Below are 24,630 nucleotides of genomic sequence, written 5' to 3' on the forward strand. Positions count from 1 at the left end.
AAAATCTCATGTAAAATATATACCTGGGTATAAGGACAAAGGATGGGGATTGGGGATAATCATTTCTATAGGTAATAAATGTATACAAAGTTGTACACAAAAGCACAGTTTCTCATTAAAACAAAAATTAATTTGTCTAACAAACCTTTCAAAATTCACTAAAAGTTACTTTTCCACTAAAAACATCTGGAAAATAAGGTTATTACAATCCATTTTGCAGCATGTTGAATATTTAGTTGCCGACGAGGTAACAGATTTTATTGCTTATCTTTGAAACAAATTTGGCATAATGCTGTTTAAAAGGTGAGCAATTAACGTGTATGATTAAGCCTGATTTCTGAGGACTTATAAGTTTTGTCTGAAAGATTCATTTGGGACAAAAGTGTTGTCATAAACACACACGGTTGGCTGCTGAATTTTATTTTATGGTGCTTTGCACCATTGCCAAAAATCCCTCCACAATAACACCCCACTCAGCCAGCTCCTAAAACCAGAATGCAGTCAAGAATCAGAAAGTAAGAAAATAAAACAAAATTAAAAATAAAATAAAGTACTTAGGGGCAAAAAAAAAAGTAGAAAGGGACTTGGAACAACTGAAATAGCTGTCAAAAACTCAGACACACAAGCTGTTGAACTTTAATCAGAGAGCACTGGTTCTTTACATGCTTTCTAACTATCTTGGTTATTAGAATTCTTAAATCACAACAGATTAAAAGTAGCAAATGAAAAGAGGAAAGCTATAAGGATTAGGGATCCTGACACCAGAACTAACAGTTGACAGAAAGGAAGACAGAAAAATATTACTTACAGCTCAATACAGATGAAGACCCAAAGTCAGTGGTCTCCAGATTATTTTTAGCAGAGGAACTCTACCTGAAATCTCACATGGAAGGCCAGTACGAAAAACTGATACAAATCAGAGCTTCCCCTTCCCATCTTTAGGCACCTCCCTCCAAGGGACACCCCCACCCCATCCTCCACAAAGGTTCAGACAAGTACAGTTTGAGACCAACTTTTCTAAACCACCTGGAAAGGCTTTGAAAAGTTTATTAATTAAATAGAAATTTCTATCAAAAATTGGCTTTAAATTTTTGTGAGTTAAGTCTTAGTTCCCTAGGAAATTCTCCCAGGTCAGATTGCTATTTCCTGGATAAAGCAGGGCAAATGAAGATTTGCCATACCAGAATTTAACCACCTTGAAATATAGGAATATTAATTTATTAACAATTACGATTTTTGAGATTATGAAGATACAATACTCACCAAATACTGTTTAGAATAAAAAAAAGTTGAATAAAAATACAGCCAAAAGGTAAAATGCCACCGATTATCATGCCAAAAAGTGGTTTTGTAAAGAAAGTTTGTTGAGGAATCACACGGGGAATCTGGTTTGTATGAACTGGATACCTAAACTGCTCGAAAATAAATCAAGTGAAAATCAGAATGACATGAAATCCAAATAAATTTATACAGATACAGTCACAATAGAGAATCTTGAATCTGAGCAGAACATGAAACATTTCCAAGTGCAGTCATGAGGACAGAGGCTAGACCAATGCTGCACAAAGAAATATAATGCCAGCCACATGCGCAGTTTTAAATCTGTTAGTACCCACATTTCAAGAAGTAAAAAGAAACAGGTGAAATTAATTTATTTTATTGTATCTAATATGCCCAATAGTGTCATTTAAACGTTTAAGCAATATAAAAATTATTGATGAGATGTTTTATATTCTTGTCGTTGCTCTAAATGTTTGAAAACCAGTGTGTATTTTACACTTACAGCACATCTCAATTTGGACTAGCTGTATTTCAACCACTCAAAAGCCACATGTGGTTAGCAGCCACCATACTAGATAGCACGTAGCTAAATAATAAGGATGTTTGTCCTTTCCTATAAATTTCAAGGAAGAAATTGAACAAGATTTACTAATGACTATTCCAATATAAAATAATATGTCAAAAGTTCTTCCTTAAAATTTATCAAGAGATTTTTTACTAATTTTCCTGTTTTCTGCTCTCTGTGGAACTCCCCTTCCTGTTTTGTCTTGTCTGATTTCTCCCCTACAAATTCATGCTATATCTTTATACCATCCTTTTGCAGTGTGGACTCATTTAGCCTTTTTGGTATCCCACTCTTTTTCCCTATACATTGATTAAGCTAACTTCAAATCTGTAAACTGAACAGCCCCATTACTTAGGATATCTTGGCTTTCTTTCCCCATTGTATAATTCTATTACTTTTCTGACTGTTAAAGTCAGCCTTCCCGTAATATGTCCTTTTAATTTTGTCCATCAGAAATAGAGGGAAATATAAACAACCTATAAAGTGAAAAGACATTAAGTAATGTCTTCTAAAGTGTTACTGTCTTTCATTTAAATTTTCAAAAACATTTTTCCCCCAAAATGATTATTCTTCATAGTTTTCTCCAACGGTGCATTTGCATTGAGGTATTATTTCATACATCACTCAATGGTCAAAAGCAGTATTTAAAAAGTTTACCTTCTTCTTGCTTCCAAAGTATGCACCAAAATATGTCAGTGGAACTGAAATTCCAAACCACATTGCGAGGATACCTATCAGAGTACCGAAGGACATGGCAGCCGATGATCCTTCCACCCAAAGAATTAGATTCATAATAAAGAAGTCAGCGAAGACGATACTAGGAGGAAAAAAGTCAATATGCTTTCAGGAAAACATTATAAATGTTCTTGATGTAAATGTCAGAAAATTCTTTTAGTGGGAAAGATATAATAAATTACAAAGTTAAACCCTAGAAGAATATTAAATCACACTGTGTAAACCAGTCATTGAGCTGGGGGTTAAACTAGATACCATATAAGATAGCAGCGTATTATAACACATAATTTCCACCTCCTACTCATCTTTGCACCTCCAGAGTCTAGCAGAAAATAAATAAGGTGTAGAGTAATATATCATGGAAAAACAATATGCAATATACTGAATGCAATTAAGAAAATGCATGTATTGAAAACAGATTTCAGAATCCTAGTCTGAAAGGGGTTCTAAGAAGCCTCAGGTCAGAAAAGTATTCACTTAAAACTGAGAGTTTTAAATTAGTCATGCAAAATCAATACATCAACTGTTAAGTGTACTGGATAAATCACCAGGTAAGCCCAGCTATCATGCCCCTATTTGTTCCAGATAAGTTTGATCAAAGCTACAGGTGAGTATGGATATTGGTATAGATGTGTTTCTGAAAACCTAAAAGATGAAGTTGAAAAGGTGGGTAGAGACTAGACCATGGAAGGCTTTGAATGTCATGTTAAGGAAGGTAGACTTTATCCTGTCAGCATCAAGAAAAACTGAAGGCTTTTTATACTCAAAGCTGTGAGGTACACAGAGCAGTTTTTCAGGAATATAAATCTACTAAATTACAAATGACTAGAGACATGCTAGAGATGTGGAGACCAGATATAGAAAGTGGTAAGAATCTGTATAATGTGGTGATGGGTAAAATGTAAAGGATGGACAAAAAAGACATGGAGAAGTAAGAGACTTAGTTAAAGATGGCAGATTGAACTCACACATTTAACTCTGCTCCCTCATCAAAACTCTGATACAATTATAATAAAGGAATTTTAAAAGGGCATAAATACACAGGATGGAGGATACAGGAGAGAAGACATTAGTAACAAATTTTGTAAACCAGATAGAAGATGGACAAATAGTAACTGAGTTAGTAGAACTAGGAAACCTGTATCCCAAGTTGTCAGAAGGGAAAGCTGAGGGGCAACTTAATCTATACCACAGAACTCCAAAAAAGACTCAAGAATTTGTAGTGCCAGGTACCTCTGTAAGAAGTGGGTAAGGACTTTCTAAAACCAGGAGGAGTGGTTGAAAGTCAGCCTAAGATACTGATAGACTTACAGATTTCCTCCCCCCACTCTGCAGAACCAAATCACTTTCCTTCCCAACCCCAGCAGAACACTGGAGGTTGAGTCTCTTAGAGAAGATCCCTGAAACTCAAAAGAAAACTTTTAAAAAGAAAATAGATGATTGGCATTCCCAGAGAGATTAGAGGAGACATTGCAACCATGAGAGAAGAAGAGAAAATTTTAAGACCTATTGAGAAAATAAAAGAGCTCTTTATAATTAAATATATGATAAGAGGAATTAAAACCTTAATAAAAAGGTTGGAAGATAAAGCTGATGAAATGTCTTAGAAAGCAGCATTTAAAAAAAAGAAAAAAATGGGTAATAAGACAAAAAAAGGAAAATTAGATGACCGACATAGGCATATGAAAAATAGGAGTTACCTGAATAGACAGAGTTGTTTCTTAATGTCTTTTAGAGATATTAAGTAATTGCTCAAGTTCCAACAACTGATAAGAGGCAGAGCTGGGATTCTTACTCGAGTGTGTCTGAGTTTTCAAGTGCAAGCTTTTTCCATTCCACTATGTTTTAATAAAGCCTCTATGGTGAGAACCCAGGTCACCAATCACATATATCTTCTCCTCCCCCAGATATGTTATTAAAGACCACATAGAGGGAAGGTGGTGACAACCACTTCATGATGCATCAGGTTCAGCTTGGAGGTCTACAATTTAGGAAATCTCTGGTTATTTCTTTAGTTGTACCATATTTCCCCAAAAATAAAACCAGGTCTTATATTAATATTTGCTCCAAACGATGCATTCGGGCATATTTTCAGGGAATGTCGTTTTTTTCATGTACAACAATCTACATTTATTCAAATACAGTCATGTCATCTTCTTCTGGAACATCGTCATAATGTACTAAATGTGCCGTCTGGCTGACGATCTTAACTGGGGCTTATTTTCGAGGTAGGTCTTACTTTCAGGGAAACACAGTAAGTTCTCTCAAGGTCCACTCCAACTCTAGTATTCTAATACTGCCTTCGTATTTGCCATCTCTTTTCAATTTCTTATTTAGGATCATTGTTTTTGACCCTTCCACATCTCTCACTAGAAGTGATTTGGTTAATATCCAAAATATATTTTAAAAACTCATACAATTCAAAACCAAAAAAACAAACAACTTAATTTAAAAATGGGCAGAAGACATGAAGAGACATTTCTCTAAAAGCACATACAGATGGCCAACAGACATATGAAAAGATGCTCAATGTCACTCATCATCAGAGAAATGCAAATAAAAACCTCACACCAGTTAGAATGGCTATCATCAACAAGACAAATAATAACAAGTGTTGGAGAGGCTGTGGAGAAAAAGGAACCCTTATACACTGTTGGTGGGAATGCAGATTGGTGCAGCCACTATGGAAGGCAGTGTAGAGGTTCCTCAAAAAATTAAAAATAGAATTATCACATGACCCAGCAATCCCTCTCCTGGGTATATAACCCCCAAAAATCAGAAAACATTTATCTGTAAACATATATGTTCTCCGATGTTCACTGCAGCTTTATTTACAGTACCCAAGACATGGAAACAACCAAAGTATCCTTCGATAGATGATTGGATAAAGAAGATGTGATATATATATACACACACACACACACACACACACACACACACACACACACACACAATGGAATACTACTCTTCCATAAGGAAAGATGAAATACTGCCATTTGTGACAACATGGATGGATCTTGAGATTATTATGCTAAGCAAAATGAGTCAGACAGGAAAAGTCAAGAACCATATGATTTCACTGATATGTGGGATATACAACTGAACACAACAATGGAAGACAAACAAAGAAACAAAACTTCATAGACACAGACAATAGTTTAGTGGTTACCAGAGGGTAAGAGGAGAGGGGGGTGGTAGATGCGGGTAAACGGGACCACATATATGGTGATGGAAGGAGAACTGACTCTGGGTGGTGAACACACAATGTGATATATAGATGATGTATTACAGAATTGTACACCTGAAACCTATGTAACTTTACTAACCATTGTTACCACAATAAACTTTAATAAAAAAAGAAAGTGCAAATTAGTAGACATAATATAGTCACAGGGATGTGAAATATACTATGGGAAATATAATCAATAATGTTGTAAAGGTTATGTAGGGTGCCAGATGGGCACTGGACATATTAGGGGATGACTTCATAGACTGTGTAGATGTCTGACCAATATGCTATATATCTGACACTGAAGTAGAATAATATTGAATGTCAACCATAATTATATATATATCCATGGGATGTGGAGTGCAGCATAGTGAAGATAGTCAATGGCATTGTAACAACTATATATGATGTCAGAGGGATAGTAGATTAGGGGTGCTATCACTTTGTGAGGAGTGTAAACTTATAACTATTACATTACTTTGTACACCTGAAACTAATAAAAAGAAGAAAGAGAAGGAAGAGGAAGAGGAGGAGGAGGAGGAGAAGGTGAAGAAGGAGGAGAAGAAGAAGGAGGAGAAGAGATTTGGTCCTTTCTAAACCAACTTCAGTCATTTGTTCTTTCATTTTTCTATTTCTACTTTACCTTTACACTTTGTGTTTATGATTTCTCCTGTCTACTAAAACCTATGTCAGTAGGTTTATCCTGCTTTTAGAAGATTCATACTTTGCTCCTATTGGAAATTTAGTTTTGAATCCTTTCAAATGACAACAAATACAACAAAACTTCCACCTTATGTCTCATCTGTTTCTGGCTTCTTAATGAGGGAGTCTGGTTTCCATGATTTAACCATACTTCTTTAAATGTTTTTAATACCTTTCTGCTCTAATGAATTTGTTTAGCCACAGTATTCCTCTACCAAATTTCCTAGCTTTTGAAAAATTCCTTTCAGCTGTTATCATTCCATGGCCAGAAAAATTACTTCTCACTTGACAAATCATAACCTCCCTTCTTACACATAAACTCAATTAAACCATCTCAACAATTTCCCTTTTGAAAGTACACTCTAGAATGTTAATATGTGTTTAAAAATTCTGTAACTGTCCTTCAATTTCATGTTTTTATATTCTAAATATTTCTTCCTTTGTCAATATCTAATTATTTCTATACCTTCTTATAGAATCTTAAACAGCAGAACTGAAAGGAAACTTAAGAGGTCACTTGGGTCCATCTCTAACCTGGAACATTTATTCACACATTCATCAAACATTTATTGAGTACCTATGTGTAACACCCTGGCATTCAAAGATAAATAAAACAAAAATCTTTGCTCTAAAAAAAAGTTCAGTCTAGTGGAGGACAGAGACAAACAAATAAATTACAGTACAACATGGGAAATGCTATAGCAGATGATAAATACAAAGTAGGAACACAGAAAAAAAAGAGTGACCAAAAATGCTTTATAGCTCACAGAACAATTTCACAATCCATTAGCTCATTTACTTCTATAAACAACTCTGTGACACAGGCATTACAGGAAAGGAAATGGACAATCAGGAAGGCTATAGGACTTAACCAAAGTCATTTAACTATTAATAATACTGAGTGCTGGGATTCAACTTTCTTCTAACGGGTAAACATACCCATCAAAGTATGCTGACTCTTCCCTTTGCTACCTATCACTTTTGGGGTTACATAAAGGAAAAGTACATCATTTAATAATTTTACTTTCCTCAATTTCATTTAGGGAGCAAACATGTTCATTAGTCCAATTGCTTCTCCACCTAAATTTAAATCCATTTTTACTCTGCCCATTTATATACTGTGAAGCACTGAAATTCTCATTCAACCTACCACATTCTAAGAAATAAGAATCCCAGTACCTTTTGATTCTCTCTCCCATCTACCTGAGATCCCTTAAACCACTTGAGGGAAATATGTCATTTGTATCATGCCTGGTTTATTGCTGGAAAATTGTATTCAGTTCTACTAACAGAGCTAGGAAACTGAATCTGTTTTGCATCTTTTAATTAGCCACATGATTCAATCATACAGTAGACATTTACTGAACACTTATTCCATTTAAGGCACTTATGATCCATATAAGGTGCTGGGTTATACACTGAAAAATACAGAAAAAGAATAAGACATAGGACTCGCCCTTCTGTATTTTAGAATGCATAATGAGAGATAAAACATATCACAAATAACTGCAATCTAAGGAAAACTGTGATAAGTGTTATAATAACAGTAATAAAATGTACAATATCAGAATGAAAGTAGTGGAATTTGAACTGGCCTGAGACTTAAAGAATGAATAGAAATTTGGCATTGGTAAATTGGAATGAAGGGATTACAATAGATGGAAGAACATGAACAAAGACATGATACTAAGGGAATAAAATAGTAGCTAATAACCAGTTACCATTTATTGAGCACTTATTATGTACTAGGCACTATTGCAAATGTTTTACATTATCCCATTTAATCTTCATAGCAACAATGTCAGGTAGATATTACCATTATTTCCATACTGCAGATGAGGAAATCTAAGATTGAAGAGGTAAAATAACTTGCCCAAAGTCCCATGATTAATAAATATTATCTAAGGAGAGGAGATCAAAGATGGCAGAGTAGATAAACACTGTGCCTGCTTCCTTCTATGAACAAATTAAAATTACAAATAATTTTAGAAAATCAACCTGGAGAACCATCTGAAGTCTGGCTGAACAGAAGTTTTATATCTAAGGATATAAAGAAGAAGCCACGCCAGGACTGGTAAGAGGGGCAGAGACGTGGAACTGGCTAACCCCAAATCTCTGTGTGGCAGTTGACAATCATGAGGGGTGTCTCGGCCGTGGAGGTTCTCCCCAGAGGAGCAAGAACTCCCAGCCCTACACTGGCCTCCCCAGCCCAGAGTACTGGTGTTGGGAAGATAAGCTCCCACAATATCTGGCTGTGGAAAACAGTGTGAATTCTGACCATCTGGGTGGGTCGGAAGGCGGCAGGAAACCCAAGCATCCTCTTACAGGATGTGCACACAGACTCTCTCACTCCCAGGCACTCACCTGGGGCTCTAGAAAAGGGACAGTAACTCAGAGGATGTCAGAGACATACAAGGGGCAGACTGAGTTGTGTTGCTTCAAGTTGAGGGCTGGAAGACAGTCGCCATTTTCCTATGAGGAGGTCCTCTTCCCATTCAGCTGGCAGACAGGCCCCATCTTTCCTGTGTTGAGCCTGCCACCACATGGCCATATCTGAATCTCATTGGTCTGGTAAGTTCTGCAGCTCTGCCTGCTGACTCACTGGGACCCTGCCCCACCCAACTCCCCCAATGCTAGAGATACTTTCTCCAAGAGCAGCCAGCCCCACCTGCTTTGCACTCTTTCTTGGAAATCTATCAAAGTCCAACAGACCCAGGTGGGCAGCTAATGGCCTCGGTGTGCTGTGAGACTTTTGCTGAGTAGCTCCAGGCTCAGCACTGGCACCAAACAAGAATTTACATTAATCTCGTGACCACAACTCTTCCCACTCTCGTGACTCCCTGAGACTCTTCTAATCCAACTTGCATACTGCATGCGGCTTTATCAGTGGCTGAACCTTAAGGGAGCTGACAGATGGCAGCAGGCCTCGGGGTGTCCTGGCATTTTGAGGAGCCATCCCTGGCCCAGTACTGGTGGCAGACGTCCTCAGTTCACAGCATGGCCTCTCACACATACCTCCAGTGTTAGCAGAGGCAGCAAACAACTGTGAATTGCTTTGTAACTCCTACTAGATAGCCCCTGGCAGGTCACAGGCAGTTGGTGACCTGGGCCTTCATCAGAGATCCTCGCAAGAGTCCCCAGAACCAACATACTTGGAGGTTGACTTTGGACTACAACAGAGCACTGCCCAATTAGCCCCACAAGCAGCACACCCAAAGAGTGGCCTCAACAGGCACCAGAGCCCTGTGGGACAATTTCAACAGGGTAAACCCCCTGCACCCCAGCCTGGAAGCTGTGGACATGGCCAATCCCATAGCCAATCGCACCCACTGATGTGCCAATAGCAATCAAGGCTCAACTATAACAGGAGGGCACACACTAACCACACAAGGGACACTTCTGGAGCATCCAGCACGGGTGACCAGGGAGACTGTGCCACTGGGGCCCACAGGGCACCTACTACACAAGGCCACTGTTCAAAACTGGGGGACGTAGCAGATTAACCTAATACATAGAAACAAATGCAGAGAGACAGCCAAAATGAAGAAAAACATAAATACTTCCCAACTGAAAGAACAGGAGAATACTCCAGAAAAAAAGAACTAAATGAAATGGAGGCAAACAATATACCAGAGACAGAGTTCAAAACAAGGGTTATAAGGATGCTCAAGGAACTTAGTGAGAACTTCAGAAAATACATAGCAAGCATAAAATAAGACAGAGAAACGATAAAAAAGAACCGTCAGCAGTGAAAAATATAATAACTGAAATGAAGAATGCAATAGAAGGAATCAACAGCAGACTAAATGAAACAGAGGATTAAATCAGTGATTTGGAAGACAAGATAGCAGAAAACACCCAATAGGAACAGCAAAAAATAATTTTTAAAAATGAGGATAGTTTAAGAGACCTCTGGGACATCAAGCATTACAATATTCACATCATAAGGGTACCAAGAGGAGAAGACAGAAAGCAAGGGATTGAAAACCTATTTGAAGAAATAATTACTAAACAATTTCCTAACCTAGTGAAGGAAATAGACATACAAGTCCAGGAAGCACAGAGAGTTCCAAACAAGATGAACCCAAACAGGCCCACACAAAGACATATCCTAATTAAAATTCCAAAGGATAAAGACAAGGAAAGAATCTCAAAAACAGCAAGAGAAAAGCAGTTAGTGACGTACAAGGGAACTCCCATAAGATTGTCAGCTGATTCCTCAATAGAAATTTTGCAGACCAGAAGGGATTGGCACAAAATATTCAATGTGATGAAAAGTCAGGACCTACAACCAAGAATACTCTACGCAGCAAAGCTATCATTTAGAATTCAAGGACAACACTGCATCAAAATGGCGGCGTGAGGTGAGCCTCTGAAAATCTCCCCTGGAATTTACAACTAATCGAACAACTATAACTTTACAAAGAATTCCTTGCACAGCAGAAAGGCAAGAAAAAGAGGCCCACTACTGAATTCACCCAAAGGTAGGCGAATCACGCAAGCGGGGGAGGAGGAAGGGAGAAGTGTGGAGATGGAGCTGAGCAGGCCCAGGACACAGAGCGAGCTCAGTATTCCGAACTTGCTACATCCCGGAACTACTGCAGCTGTGGGAGAGGGAAGAACTCAGACTGCTATGACTCCATTTATGGCCTACAGGGCCAAGGGGACAGCATATAACACGGCTGAACCCAACCCTCATGGCAGAGACCTCGGAGAAAAGACTGAGGAAAGAAGGCTGAAAATGGTGGTTTAAGCCCTCACTGCCAAGCAGATAACGTAAACCTTAGGCACTGAGAATAGCCGCCACCTCTCTACCCTCCCAAAGCTCACCCAGCCCCCACCGGCCCGGTGCTAGAAACAGAACAGTAGCACTGTCAGATCAAAAGAACAGAATATTTGCTGTTCTGAGAACTCTGGACCGCAGACACAGATTCGCAGTCCAACTAGTTCCAGGAAAGGGGAGGTAACAGTGGAAGCAGGACCAGCTGTGGTGGTGGTCACCGCCATTGCTCTGGGCCACCTCTCACAACTCACCCACGCTGGCCCCACCTATCTTGGCGGATCCCTGCAGGAGTAAACAGAGCTGCTGAAATATACGGGCTCTAAATCTCATGCAGGAAGAGCTTTGAAACTTCAAAAGCTCTCTGCATACCCACAAGGACACTGCGCCCTGTGACCCAGGCGAACTATTAACAGAGGAGAAGCCCATCTCCCAGGGAATTCCGCCATTGTGTGAGAAGCGGGAATAGTGCAGAGAAAACATAGCACTACCTGTGAGAGAGACACAAGGCTGCAGTCGGAGAAAATAAAACATTCTACCAACAAGTACTGGAAAACAAAACAAAGACCTCTTCCTATCAACCTGTTGCAGAAGCCACTCCTGTAGATGTCTAGGAAGAGAAATAATAAATCAGTAATTGCCATGAATAACCAAGGCAACAACACAGCTAGGAAAGAAAGTGAAAAGTCTCCAGAAAAGGAACTAAAAGATATGGAAATATGTGACTTAAATGACAGAGAATTCAAGATCGCAGTTCTGAAAAAACTCAATGAGATGCAAGTAAACACAGAAAGGCAATTTGAAAAACTCAGAAACGCAATCAAAGAACAACATGAGCATTTTACGAAAGAGATTGAAATTTTAAAAAAAGAACCAAATAGAATTTCTGGAGATTAAGAAATCAACAGAAGAAATTAAGAATGAAATGACCAGCTTAGGTAGTAGAGCTGACCAGATGGAGGAAAGAATCAGTGACATCGAAGATAGAAACGTAGAAATTACACAGATGGAAGAAGAAAGAGACTTGAGACTTAAAATAAATGAAAGAACTCTACAAGAAATTTTCTGAGTCTATCAGAAAAAACAATATAAGAATAATGGGCATACCAGAAGGAGAAGAAAGACAGAAGGGAACAGAGAACATTCAAACAAATTGTCGATGAGAACTTCCCAAACTTGTGGACAGAACTGGATCCTCGAATCCATGAAGCAAATAGAACATGTAATTACCTCAATCCCAACATGCCTTCTCCAAGGCACATTGTATTGAAGCTGTCTAAAATCAATGACAAATAAAGAATCCTCAAGGCAGCCAAGAAAAAGAAGACAATAACCTACAAAGGAAAACCCATTAGATTATCATCAGATTTTTCAGCAGAAACTCCACAAGCCAGGAGGGCGTGAAACCAAATATTCAAACTATTGAAAGAGAGAAATTATGAGCCAAGAATAATATATCCAGCAAAGATATCCTTTAGATGTGAAGGAGGATAAAGACCTTTCCAGACATACAGACACTGAGGGAATTTTCTAATAAACAACCTGCACTACAAGAAATACTAAAGGAGGCTATTCGACCACCATCAACAGGGACAATTTGTGGCAACCACAACATGAAAAGGGGGAGAGTAAAGGCCTGAACCAGATATGGGAAAGGAGAAAGTAAGCGTGCTGACGAAAATGGAATACTCTAAATATCAAACTTTCTTTTACATAAACTTAAGGGTAACCTCTCAAAAAAAATTCATAACTGAAATATGTACTGTAATAAAAGAAGAAACAGAGGGAAACGTCATAGAATACCACCACACAGAAATAATAGACAACAACAAAAAGGCAAGGAAACAATGGAGACACAGCATTACCAGAAAACTAAAGATAGAATGATAGGAAATCCTCACATATCAATAATCACCCTGAATGTAAATGGAATTAATTCACCAATAAAAAGGCACAGAGTAGCAGATTGGATCAAAAAACTAAACCCAACCATATGCTGTCTCCAAGACACACATCTCAGCTACAAGGACAAGCATAGACTCAAATGAAAGGGTGGAAATTGACACTCCAAGCAAATGGTACCCAGAGAAAATCAGGTGTAGCCATGATATCAGATGAAACAAACATCAGGGTGAAACAGATAACAAGACACAAAGATGGACATTTCATAATGGTAAAGAGGTCTATACAACAAGAAGACATAACAGTCATCAATATTTTTGCTTCCAATCAGGGAGCACCAAAATATACCAAGCAACTACTAACAGAACTAAAGGGAGAAATTGACCAAAACACAATTATACTAGGGGACTTAAATACATCATTGACAGCTATGGATAGATCATCCAAACAGAAAATAAATAATAAAATAGCAGCCCTAAATGACACTTTAGATGAAATGGACATCATTGACATATATAGAGCACTTCATCCTAAAACATAGACTTTACATTTTTTCTAGTGTACATGAAACATTCTCAAGGATAGACCAACTATTGGGACATAAAAGCAGCCTCAGCAAATATACGATTGAAATCATACCAAGCATATTCTCTGATCACAAGGCTTTGAAATTGGTTATCAACTGCGAAAGAAAGCAGGAGAAAACACAAAAACATGGAGATTAAACAACATACTTTTAAAGAACGACCTGGTCAAAGAAGAAATTAGAGGAGAGATCAAAACATACATAGAAACAAATGACAATTAAAATACATCCTACCAAAATTTTGGGGATGCAGCGAAAGCAGTTTTAAGAAGGAAATTTATATCATTACAGGCCTATCGCAAGAAACAAGGAAAATCCCAAATAAGTAACCTCATGTTACACCTCAAAGAACTAGAAAAAGAAGAACAAGTGAAACCCAAGGCCAGCAGAAGAAAGGAAATAACAAAAATCAGAGCAGAGCTCAATGAAATAGAGAACAAAAAGACAATAGAAAAAATTAATGTGACAAAGAGCTGGTTCTTTGAAAAAATTTATAAAATCGACAAACCCTTGGCTAGACTCACTAAGATAAAAAGACAGAAGACATTAATTAACAAAATCAGAAATGAAAAAGGGGAAGTTATCACGGACACCACAGAAATACAAAGGATCATGCAAGAATACTATGAAGGAGTATATGCCACCAAATTCAATAACCTAGAGGAAATGGACAATTTCTTAGAAACATATAGCCTTCCGAGGCTGAACCATGAAGAACTGGAAAATCTAAACAGACCAATCACCAGTAAAGAAATTGAATCAGTCATCAAAAACGTTCCCAAAAGCAAAAGTCTGGGACCAGATGGCTTCACTAGTGAATTGTACCAAACCTTCAAACAGGATCTAATACCAATCCTGCTCAAACTCTTCCAAAAAATTGAAGAAGAGTCAGTACTCCCTAACTCATTTTATGAGGCCAACATTACCCTGATACCAAAACCTGGTAAGGACAACACAAAAAAAGAAAACTACAGACCTATATCTCTGATGAATACTGATGCAAAAATCCTAAACAAAATTCTAGCAAATCGAATACAACAATGCATTAAAAAGATTATTCATCATGACCAAGTGGGGTTCATCCCTGGGGCACAAGGATGGTTCAACATCCACAAATCCATCAATGTGATATGTCACATAAACAAAATAAAGGACAAAAAACATATGATTATATCAATTGACGCAGAAAAAGCATTTGACAAGATACAACATCCTTTTATGATTAAAACACTTAATAAAATAGGTATAGAAAGAAAATACCTTAACATAATAAAGGCCATCTATGACAAGCCCTCAGCTAATCTCATAATTAATGGTGAAAAACTGAAGCACTTTGCTCTATGTTCAGGAACACGACAGGGCTGTCCCCTATCACCTTGCTTTTCAACATAGTGTTGGAAGTCCTTGCCATAGCCATCAGGAAGAGAAAGAAATAAAAGTCACCCAAATTGGGAATGAAGAAGTCAAAATATCACTCTTTGCAGATGACATCATGCTATATATATAAAATCCTAAAGACTTCACCAAAAAGCTGCTAAAAACAATCAACAAATACAGTAAAGTTGCTGGCTACAAAATCAATGTACAAAAGTCCATTGCATTCCTATATACTAACAATGAAATCTCAGAAAAAGAAATACAAAAATCAATTCGTTTTGCAATTGCAGAAAAAAAGAATAAAATACCTAGGAATAAACTTAACCAAGAATGTGAAGGATTTATATGCTGAAAACTACAAGACATTTTTGAAACACATTGAAGAAGACACAAAGAAATGGAAAGACATTCCGTGCTCATGGATTGGAAGAATCAACATAGTTAAAATGGCCATATTACCCAAAGCAATATACAGATTTAATGCAATCCCCATCAAAATCCTAAGGGCATTTTTTAAAGAAATAGAACAAAAAATCATCAGATTTGTTTGGAACCAACAAAAGACCCCGAATAGCCAAAGCACTCTTAAGAAAAAAGAACAATGCTGGAGGTATCACACTGCCTGACTTTAGCTTGTACTACAGGGCTACAATAATCAAAACAGCATGGTATTGGCAGAAAAACAGACACATAGACCAATGGAATAGAATTGAGAACCCAGAAATAAAACCACATAAATATGGACAGATAATTTTTGACAAACAAGTAAAAAACATACAATGGACGAAAGACAGCCTCTTCAATAAATGGTGCTGGGAGAATTGGATAGCCACGTGCAAAAGAATGAAACTGGACTGTTATCTGTCACCATGTACCAAAATTAATTCAAAATGGATCAAAGACTTAAGCATAAGACCTGACACAATAAACTGCATAGAAGAAAACATAGGTACTAAACGTATGGACCTTGGGTTCAAAGAGCATTTTATGAATTTGACTCCAAAGGCAATGGAACTAAAAGCTAAAATAAACAAATGGGACTATATGAAACTTAAAAGCTTCTGCACAGCAAAAGAAACCATCAATAAAATATAGAGGCAACCAACTGAATGGGAGAAGGTTTTGCAAACGGTGCCTCCGATAAGCGGCTAATATCCAAAATATACAAGGAACTCATGAAACTCAACAACAAAAAACAAACAACGCAATTGAAAAATGGGCAGAGGACCTGAAGAGATATTTCTCCAAAGAGGACATACAAATGGCAAATAAACATATGAAAAAATGCTCAACATCACTAATCATCAGAGAAATGCAAATAAAAACCACAATGAGATATCACCTCACCCCAGTCAGAATAGCTATCATCAACAAGACAAATAGCAACAAGTGTTGGAGAGACTGTGGAGAAAAAGGAACCCTAATACACTGTTGGTGGAAATGCAGACTGGTGCAGCCGTTATGGAAGGCAGTGTGGAGGTTCCTCAAAAAATTACGAATGGAATTACCATATGACCCAGTAATCCCTCTCCTTGGTATCTACCCAAAAAATTTGAAAACATTTATCCATAAAGACACGTGTGCTCCAATGTTCATTGCAGCTTTGTTTATGGTGCCCAAAACATGGAAACAACCAAAATGTCCTTTGATAGATGAATGGATAAAGAAGTTGTGGTATATGTACACAATGGAATACTATTCGGCAATAAGAAAAGATGATATAGGAACATTTGTGACAACATGGATAGATGCTGAGATTATAAGGCTAAGTGAAATAAGTCAGTCAGAAAAAGCAGAGAACCGTATGATATCACTGATATGTGGTATATAAATAAAAACAACAAAAGAAATAAACAAATGAGAAATAAAAACTCATAGACACAGACAATAGTTTAGTGGTAACCAGAGGTTAAGGAGGGAGGGTGGTGGGAGATGAGGGGAAGGGGGATCAAATATGGTGATGGAAGGAGAACTGACTCTTGGTGGTGAACACACAATGAGATTTATAGATGATGTAATACAGAATTCTACACCTGAAATCCATGTAATTTTACTAACAATTGTCATTCCAACAAACTTAAAAAAAAAGAAAATAAGAATCAATCTAGCCCACCAAAAAAAAAAGAAGTGAAGGACAGATAAAGTGTTTACCAGACAAGAAAAAGCTAAAGGAGTTCTTCACCACCAAACCAGTATTACAAAGCATGTTAAAGGGACTTCTTTAAGATGGAAAAAATAAAAGATCGAAATTATGAATAATAAAATGGCAATAACTACAAATCTATCAAAATTACCTTCAATGTAAATGGATTAAATGCTCTAATCAAAAGACATAGGAGGGCTGAATGGATAAGAAAACAAAACCCTTACATGTGCTTCCTACGAGAGACTCACTTCAGATCATAATATACACACAGGCTGAAAGTAAAGTGATGGAAAATGATATTTAATGAAAATGGAAATGAAAATAAAAACTGAGGTAGCACTACTTATACCAGACAAAACAGACAGATACAGAAAGCAATTTGATAGTTAGATGATGGGAGGGGAGTTGGAGGGCTGAGTAAAAATGGGAAGGGTTTAAGAAGTACAAATTGGTAATTACGAAATAATAGTGGGGATGTAAAGTATAGCATAGGAAACATAGTCAGTAGTATTGTCATAACTATGTATGGTGTCAGATGATTACTAGATATATCAGCTGATCACTTTATAAGTTATGTAAATGTGTAATCACTATGTAATATACTTGAAACTAATATAATATTGTATATCAACTGTAATTGAAAAATAAAATGTTTGAGAGAGAGAAAGAAATACAGAAAGGAAGGAAAGGAGGGAGGGAGGAAGAAAGAGAGAAAGAGGGAGTGGAATTAGGGAGTGTGGGAGGAAGGGAAAGAACATGGTAACTATGTGAGATTATGGATATGTTAATTAGCTTGATTGTGGTTATTATTTCACAATGTATACAATATATCAAAATATCAAGTTGTATACCTTAAATATAAAAAATTCCTATTTGTCAATTATAACTCAATAAAGTTGAAAATTTAAAAGAAAAGAAAACCTTCCTTATTTAGGCTAAGAGAAAAGATTTCTCTCCACTGATAAAAGGCTGATTTGAAACTTAAAACGCATTATTACTTTTCAAGTTATTACTTGTTATAAGTAATACATGCTATTATTTAAGTAATTATTTTAAAGCTAACAAATTCCACCCAGGAGATGACTTTTTAAAACTTGCTTATTAAAAATTACAACTCCTATGTTTTCCTGATTGTAAAAGTAATTGGTGACACATTTTAAAAATTTGGAAAATGCAAAACAATTAAAGAATAAAAATCACCAACATTTGACACATTTTTTAAAAAGTAAGTCTGAAATAAATAGTCTCCTTCACACTCTGGTCTCTCAATGTAGTAACCCACACAGAAGACAACCACTGTTAACAGTTGCTTTTCCAATTAACAAAACAGTTTTATTTTTACAAAATTTTGGTTTCACGTTGCATCATTTCATAGTCCATGTAAACCTGAGTCATATTATTATGAATTTGTAATTTTTTTTTATTTTTCTGTGTAAAATATCTTCAAAATTGATCCCATAAAAAATATAAGAACAGTTCATCATGCATTGCAAATGGAAATGTTTTCAGGCATTAATTGTTCAACTTGGTTAATCAAACTTATTGGTATAGTATGTTCTAATTCTTTTACATTTTCTGTTTCAATGATGTAACTTCTTTTTATGATAAAATGGAACATCTGTGTGATGAAAAATGAGCCATTATCGTTCATCTTAAATCACAAAGGCAGAGTTTCAAGGGCCATTTATATTTATTTTCTCCACAGTGCCTTGCCTAATGCCTTAAATATAGTAAAAAACAAAACAAAAACAAAACACAACAATAAGTATGTTGAATGAATAACTAAATGATGCCGAGAATAGTAGATGGTTTACTGACTGGTTCTTGCATGCAATATCCCTTGTATTACAAGCCAGTATAAAATGAATAACTAAATGATGCCGAGAATAGTAGATGGTTTACTGACTGGTTCTTGCATGCAATATCCCTTGTATTACAAGCCAGTATAATGACTTTTCCACAATGGCACTTTCTTGGCAAATTTGTTCAGTTTTGGATTCACCTGTGCTTGAACTTGAAGCAAGAAATATCTGAAATATTGTCAAGGACATTGCTTTCTTACATGAATGTATTAAAACATTCACCTCAGGAAAGACCACCCATTCTAGTTCCCTTGAAAAAAGTTATAGAAAAATCAGATGGCTCTATTCAAGGTGGTGAAGGGGAAGGGAACACATTGTCCTTATTTTAAATAAGTCAAAAATTCTGAGTTACATATATTTGATGTGCAAAGTTGTAATATTCAATCCTTTCAATAATCTTATCTTTTTCCCTGGAGTTTAGGGAAAAACAAGCAACATGTAAATAAAAATTTATGATTCTACTGGATCTATCACTGCATGCATCGTTTATGACATTCTGTTCAGCTACAGAGCATTACTAAAGCATTTTCTCTCATGTTCTCACTAATTATTATATAATATAACTGACTTTACATTGTATAACATTAATTTTAGAAACTCTTCCACTACTGTGACACACATCTAGCATCAAGGACATGACAATTTTGTATCAAATAGGACTTAAAATACCACATAACAATTAAGATATAATCTACTACTTTTTACTTAAAAAAAAACTGTCCTGCAGAGCAAATCAAGGAAATAATTTGTTTTTAATGAAACATGCTGTAGACTGAATGTTTGTGTCCTCCCAAAAGTCATATGTTGAAGCCCTAATCCCTAATGTGATGGTATTTGAAGTTGGGGCCTTTGGGAGGTAATTAGGTTTAGATGACATGAGAGTGGGGCCTTCATGTTGGGATTAGTGCCCTTATATGAAGAGACACCGGAGAGTTCACTCTCTCTTTCTCTCTGCCATATGAAAACACAGCAAGAAGGCAGCCATCATCAAGCAGGAAGAGAGCTCTCACCAAGACCTGACCCTGTTGGTGCCCTGATCTCAAACTTCTCAGTGTCCAGTGCTGTGAGAAAATTGATTTCTGTTGTTTAAGCTGTGGTGTTTGGTATGGTAGCTCAAGTTGATTAAGACAAAACATATCAAAGAATTTGGAGATGAAACAGTAATCAAGTCAGCAGTTTATCAGCGAGGTACTGTGAGAACAACACTGGGCAGGATGCAGGGGGTACATTTGGTGATAGATAGCCAGGGCTCCATTACTGATGTCACATGTGACTTTGAACATGTTGTTCTCTGGCTTGGTCAATGATTTAGCATCTCTATAATTAAGGAACTGAATGACCTATTCTCAGAGCCACTGCCACTCCACTTTGACTATGACTCTACCTTGGAACTGCAGTCACTAATGACACTGCAGTAACTAGGTGATACAGGAAGAAATAATCACAGGGATGAGGCAAATAACACAATATGGTGCATAAATTATCACTCTAACATGATATACAATGCATAATTGAGATAAACATTTATGAAATCTGCTTTAAAAACAAAGATCAAAACCCAATACAGCAGCACCATTGCCATCTCTTTGTACTAGAGGTTAAGATGTACAAAAAGACGCAAAGAATGCAGATAAAACAGAAAGAGATTGCTGCGGTTACGGAAAACACAGTGGTCATTCATCTCCTTTCTACTCTTCATTATTGTGTACAATGATTTTTCCAAGATGAAGTATAAGAAAGACTATAACTGCATAGAGAAAAGACAACGTGAGATACTAACCCAGGACAGAGTAGTGCCATCAGCAAAAAATTTCTCTTCCATTCAACACCTTTAAATGCTGAAGAAGTAAAAGACAGAATAGTTACTGTAGCAACTTGATTTAATCCACTTACAAATGCTTTATAGTAACCAAGACACAATTACATTTTGATAAGTCGGCTAAAATTCCCCATGCAATTTAAAATTGTTTATAGCATTTTAATTTCTACATTTAACACACTAACTTACTGGAATAATAATGATAATAATAATAATAATGATAAGAGAAATGCTTACTCTTATACATTTTAGCAGACACATATCCAGCAGGAGTTCCCAAAAGGACCCATAACACAACAGTACAGGTCATTAAAGCTCCTCGATTGGCAGGGGAAAGGAAACCAAGGCAGGCCAGAACTAAGGGTACAAAAAAGAAATATCAAACCAATGACAATAATAGCCTCAAAAGCACATAGGACTTTACAATGAATTAAATACAACCTTACTAAGACCTATTACATGAAACAGCACGTAAATTCTCTGGTGTGAATACTTAAGTGACACTGAAAAGTATGTTATTCACTTAGCTAATTCTTTAACAATGTTTTTCTTAATGAAAAGTTCTGATTTTCAATACAAGGCAAATGAAATAAGTTTTCAAGTTGGATTTAGTATTTCATCTCACTGTTTACATCAAAATTAAACAAAACATCTCCCCCTTCCCTACTCCAATAGTCATTCCATAAACAGGAAATAATTTTTCCTACAAAAATTTCCTTCTGTTTCCTTTTACTCAAGGTGAGGAATAAAAAAAAGTGAGACTTAGTCTCAGGAAAATATAACCTTGAGAGCTGAATTTTAAAATTATCATTGACATCTGAAACACTTAATAAGCCATTTTTTACAGCAGCTTTGTTTATGAAAATTGCTACTCTATCAAAAACTGACAAGCTCCATTATTAGTTTATAACTGAAGGCATCCAGGGTTCATCAGCCATTGTAAGCCTACTAAAGATGCCATTTTACTTATACATTTAAAGACCAGCACTTAGACTTGCCATAGAATTTCAAGATGCTAGTCTTTGAATTATGAACTCCTTTAGTCCACTTAAAATACGATTCTACCCGCATGCTGATTTTCAAGAAAGCATCTACTTTGCAAAGCAAGGAGTATGTGTATTGGACATTACAATAAATTATTCAGAACTGAAGAAGCTATGAAAGGTCTTTGATATAGGAACATATTCAGACTCATATCCCTAATTTGAGAACACAGAAATGTAAGTACTAAAAAATGCAAACTTCCTTAAATTTTAGGGTATTAATTTTCAAAGTCCTTTTGTACACATGAATCAAAGTTTGTCATATGTTGGCAGTTCATTAAGATTGTTTAAGATGACACATATTGATCTGAGCCTACTCACATAACGTAATCAATGTCATAATCAAAACTTGTATTCCTTGACCCAGGAAAACTGACAGCAACATTTTATTCCTTGGAGGTCTGAATACATCTCCATGAACTAGCTTCCAACCAAACTCCTCCTGGTTATCTTCCTGCATAGGAGAAAGTCTTTAATAAACATACCAGTTACTATGACAGAAAGTTACAAGAGCTTTGAAATTTAGATGAAACTGAATTTTCCTCTAAAGGCAGACTAACTGGAAACCAATGGCTCATTTTAGATATAACAGGTCTCTGGAAGGTATGGAATCCTGTCATACAAATGAGTCATCCCCTTACTCTAAGTTGTGCATTGGAGGGAATGTATTAATTATATAAAGCACATAACTGGCTTGATTTTCATGAAGAAAGTGAAATGATTTAAGATATGTAAAGAATTTAACTAATTTTATAGAAATTAAAAATTCACTAATATAAAAAAATTCACTAATATACAAATGATTACAAGACTCAAAATGGTATAACAGATAAAAACTAAATTTACCTAAATTATAGTATTTTTCAATTTTGGCACATTTATCTCATGCTCCAAATTAATGAAAATTTTAAATAATCATTAAAAAAGAAAGCTCAGAAACACATAAAAAGGAATATAAAAAGTTTATCAACTCTTTGATAAAATAACTCTAATAAATTTACCCATGCTTTTTAATAATCTACACAATTCTATAATTCCTTTTTTTATTAAATTTACAGGGGTGACAATGGTTAGTAAAATTACATAGCTTTCAAGTGTATATTTCTATAACACATCATCTATATATCACATTGTATGCTCACCACCCAGAGTCAGTTCTCCTTCCATCACCATGTATTTGACCCTCTTTACCCTCTTCTACCACCTCTCTCCCCCTTACCCTCTGGTAACCACCAAACTGTTGCCTGTCTATGAGTTTTTATTTGTAATTTGTGATTCAATACAATATGCAAAATAACTATGTATAAAAAATGTGCTGTCAATGGGATTTATAGATGATGTAATACAGAATTGTACACCTGAAATCTATGTAATTTCACTAACAATTGTCACCCCAATAAATTTAAAAAAAACACACACACACACAAAAAAATGTGTTGTATTCAAGATGTTATACTGTAAGAAGAAATATAGCATTGAGAACTGGGCAGAATAGTCATTCAAATATTTGCTGAATCAAATGTGTGCATTTTTACTTACGGATTCATTCATGTGATTATATCTCATAATATCTCTATGGAGAGTCCTTAATATAACCATAGCCACCATTCCAGATAAGAAGAGAACAATAACAAAGGAATTCATAATACTAAAAAATGTAAAAAGAAAAAAGAGAGAAGTTAAATCTCAAGTTCCTTATTTGAATAGTATAAATAAAATGTGTGTGTATATAAGAGACATTCAAATTATCATTATGTTGATCAGTTTTCTAAAGTTAAACTCAGATTAAAGGCTCAATACATCAATATATTAAAAGAACTTAAAGCTCCATCACCAAAGTATATTACAAACAAAGCAACAGAAGCAAAATTATTCTTAAGGTTATTGTCGTGCAGGGTCTCTGCTCCCACTCCCCGCCCAAGAACGCAGGACACGGTAAGGCCAAACAGGAACACCCACGGAGCCATAGATAGGGGAGTCAAACCAATATATTCTCGCTGGCGGCTGGGCTGGAGACACAGGAAGCAGGATCTACACAATCTGCCTAACAGCAGTCCGCACTTGCCAGCCACCATCTTCTTGCTAGCCCCCATTCCCTTCCTTGCTAGCATAGCCACAGCCGTTATATTAGTGGCCAATGGCTTACGGGTTACAGCTGACGGCCAACTAGCCACAGCTGCTGGCATCTGATCACAGTTGATGGCCATTTACTACCCGAGCCAGCACCTTTCTATGTGAGGCCGAGAGCCTGGAAACTGTTTTTTTGGGGTTTTGTCCCCACACTCCACCCCTACAGGGTCTCGCCTCACAATCTACGCGACAAGCGTCTTCTGCGAGGGGCCCTGTGCAAGGAGCCTGGAGGTGAATGCACTATCCTGAACACAGCCAGGCTCTCTGAGCACAGCCAGGGTTTCTCAGGGCACCACCAGTACTTCTGGGCACGGCCAGACTTCCTGGGCTTCTTAGGGTACCACCAGTCTCCCCGGGCACAGCCAGGTTTTCTCAGGGCACCACCACAGTACTTCTGGGCACAGCCAGACTTCCTGGGCTTCTTAGGGTACCACCAGTCTCCCCGGGCACAGCCAGAGTCTCTCAGGGCACTG

General features: G+C 36.7%; 1 protein-coding gene across 1 annotated transcript in view; it reads right to left on the reverse strand.

The window, feature by feature from the left end:
• Positions 1-24,630, reverse strand: part of LOC308495358 (transmembrane 9 superfamily member 2-like) — a 124,823-nt gene that overhangs the window by 22,895 nt on the left and 77,298 nt on the right. Inside the window, exons 9-14 of the mRNA XM_081043406.1 lie at positions 23,567-23,675; positions 22,349-22,481; positions 21,222-21,341; positions 20,946-21,003; positions 2,504-2,663; positions 1,264-1,412 (exon numbers count right to left, since the gene is read on the reverse strand). Coding sequence (XP_080899532.1) covers positions 1,264-1,412; positions 2,504-2,663; positions 20,946-21,003; positions 21,222-21,341; positions 22,349-22,481; positions 23,567-23,675 — 729 coding nt within the window. The remainder of the gene's footprint in view (positions 1-1,263; positions 1,413-2,503; positions 2,664-20,945; positions 21,004-21,221; positions 21,342-22,348; positions 22,482-23,566; positions 23,676-24,630) is intronic.

The sequence above is a fragment of the Rhinolophus hipposideros genome (genome assembly GCF_964194185.1).
Source record: "Rhinolophus hipposideros genome assembly, chromosome: X".
Classification (NCBI taxonomy): domain Eukaryota; kingdom Metazoa; phylum Chordata; class Mammalia; order Chiroptera; family Rhinolophidae; genus Rhinolophus; species Rhinolophus hipposideros.